This window comes from Myotis lucifugus, unplaced genomic scaffold, assembly GCF_000147115.1.
Source record: "Myotis lucifugus unplaced genomic scaffold, Myoluc2.0 scaffold_351, whole genome shotgun sequence".
NCBI lineage: Eukaryota > Metazoa > Chordata > Mammalia > Chiroptera > Vespertilionidae > Myotis > Myotis lucifugus.
In genome coordinates, this window is record NW_005871399.1 from 320,351 (window position 1) to 321,731 (window position 1,381).

Below are 1,381 nucleotides of genomic sequence, written 5' to 3' on the forward strand. Positions count from 1 at the left end.
ATGCAGAATCAGAAGAGGAGCAAAGGGAAAGAGGATTTTGGAGGTAAAACAGAGTGCCAAGGGAAAATGACAGCATTTCAGAGCCGGGAGGGACCTCTGGAACCATCTATTCCATCATCATCTTCAGAGAACGGAATAGGAGAGCAAAAAAAGAGAGAAACTACTCGGAATTTGTCTGTGACGTCACATGACTCAGAGCATCGTCAATGGGTGACATTGTTCTTATCCGGTTAATGGAATTAACAGGATTTCCTTCAGGATGTGGAGGGCGAGCCCTGAAATTTACTTCCTACTTCATGGCTGAAAACGGACAGTAATCGTCATGCATTTAATGCGTAATCTAATTAGTTTATCTGGCAGTGCCTGCAAGGCGTGCCCAATCCAGGATTCTCCTCCGCCCTGAAATGGATCCTTCAGCACCCACTTCGGGAGTATGCCCCCTAAAACCCCACCAAGCCCTCTTAAGCTCTTTGCGATTAATAAACACTTTAGTCTTTATGAAAGACCCCGAGCTGTCCACTTGCTTGTTCCATTTCCCAACTACACAACGTTTCTGAGCATTTTTCGACCCTGCCACATACATTCCCCCCTTCCACCTCGGCCAAGCGAGGAAACAGTCGGTCCCGGGAAGGGCGGCCTGTGGGAGTCAGTGTTGCGCTCAGCGGAGGGAAGCCGCCGGGCGAGTCCGGCTGGAGTTAGCCATTTCCTTTCTTCCCTCGACGACCTAGGGCTGCGGGAGCGCTGGGCGGGCAGGTACCTCGGCAGGTCCTCGCGTCCTTCTACCCTTTCCCCGAAGCCGCCTGGAATAACCACCTGACAACCCAACTCCAGAGCCGAGAGCGGGTGGCACGTGCCTGAGGAGACACAGCGCCATGACGAGGTCGGTCCCCAGCACATCCAGACGCTCGCCCTCGGCTAGCGCCTCGGGTTTCCGAATGCTAATAGGAAGCTTCTCGGGAACACCGCCCCCCCAAACCCCTCCCTTTTAGAAAGGGCGCAGACAGCGTCTCCGTTTCCAAGGAAACCGGCCTCGACATACGTCACTTCCGCTGACCTGTCTGGACTCCCAGACTGTTGGGAGGAAAACTGAGCCCCGGCCACGAAGGTGGACGGGAGCGTCTCCCGACTGCGCATGCGCCCGCTCGCGGCCTGCTTCTATTTATGTGGGGGATCCAACATGGCGGCTGCGGCGACCCTGGCGATGGCGGTGGAGCCCGTCAGGACATAGTGGCGGGGAAGGGGGCACGGTCCGCACTCACGGTGGCGTCGGCGGAAACGGCGGAGGGCGGTGGAGGGAAGAAAAACGACGGAGAGCAAGAAGAAGGGCGGATAGGCTAACAACTCGGCGGAGACTGGAGCGCCGGCGCGAGCGAGGGCAGAG

General features: G+C 56.9%; 1 protein-coding gene across 1 annotated transcript in view; it reads left to right on the top strand.

Annotated features, from left to right (window-relative positions):
- The window catches only part of UBN2 (ubinuclein 2), a 77,093-nt gene continuing 75,712 nt past the window's right edge, over nucleotides 1–1,381 (top strand). The window contains exon 1 of the mRNA XM_023764817.1: nucleotides 1–43. Within this exon, the coding sequence (XP_023620585.1) occupies nucleotides 1–43 (43 nt within the window). The remainder of the gene's footprint in view (nucleotides 44–1,381) is intronic.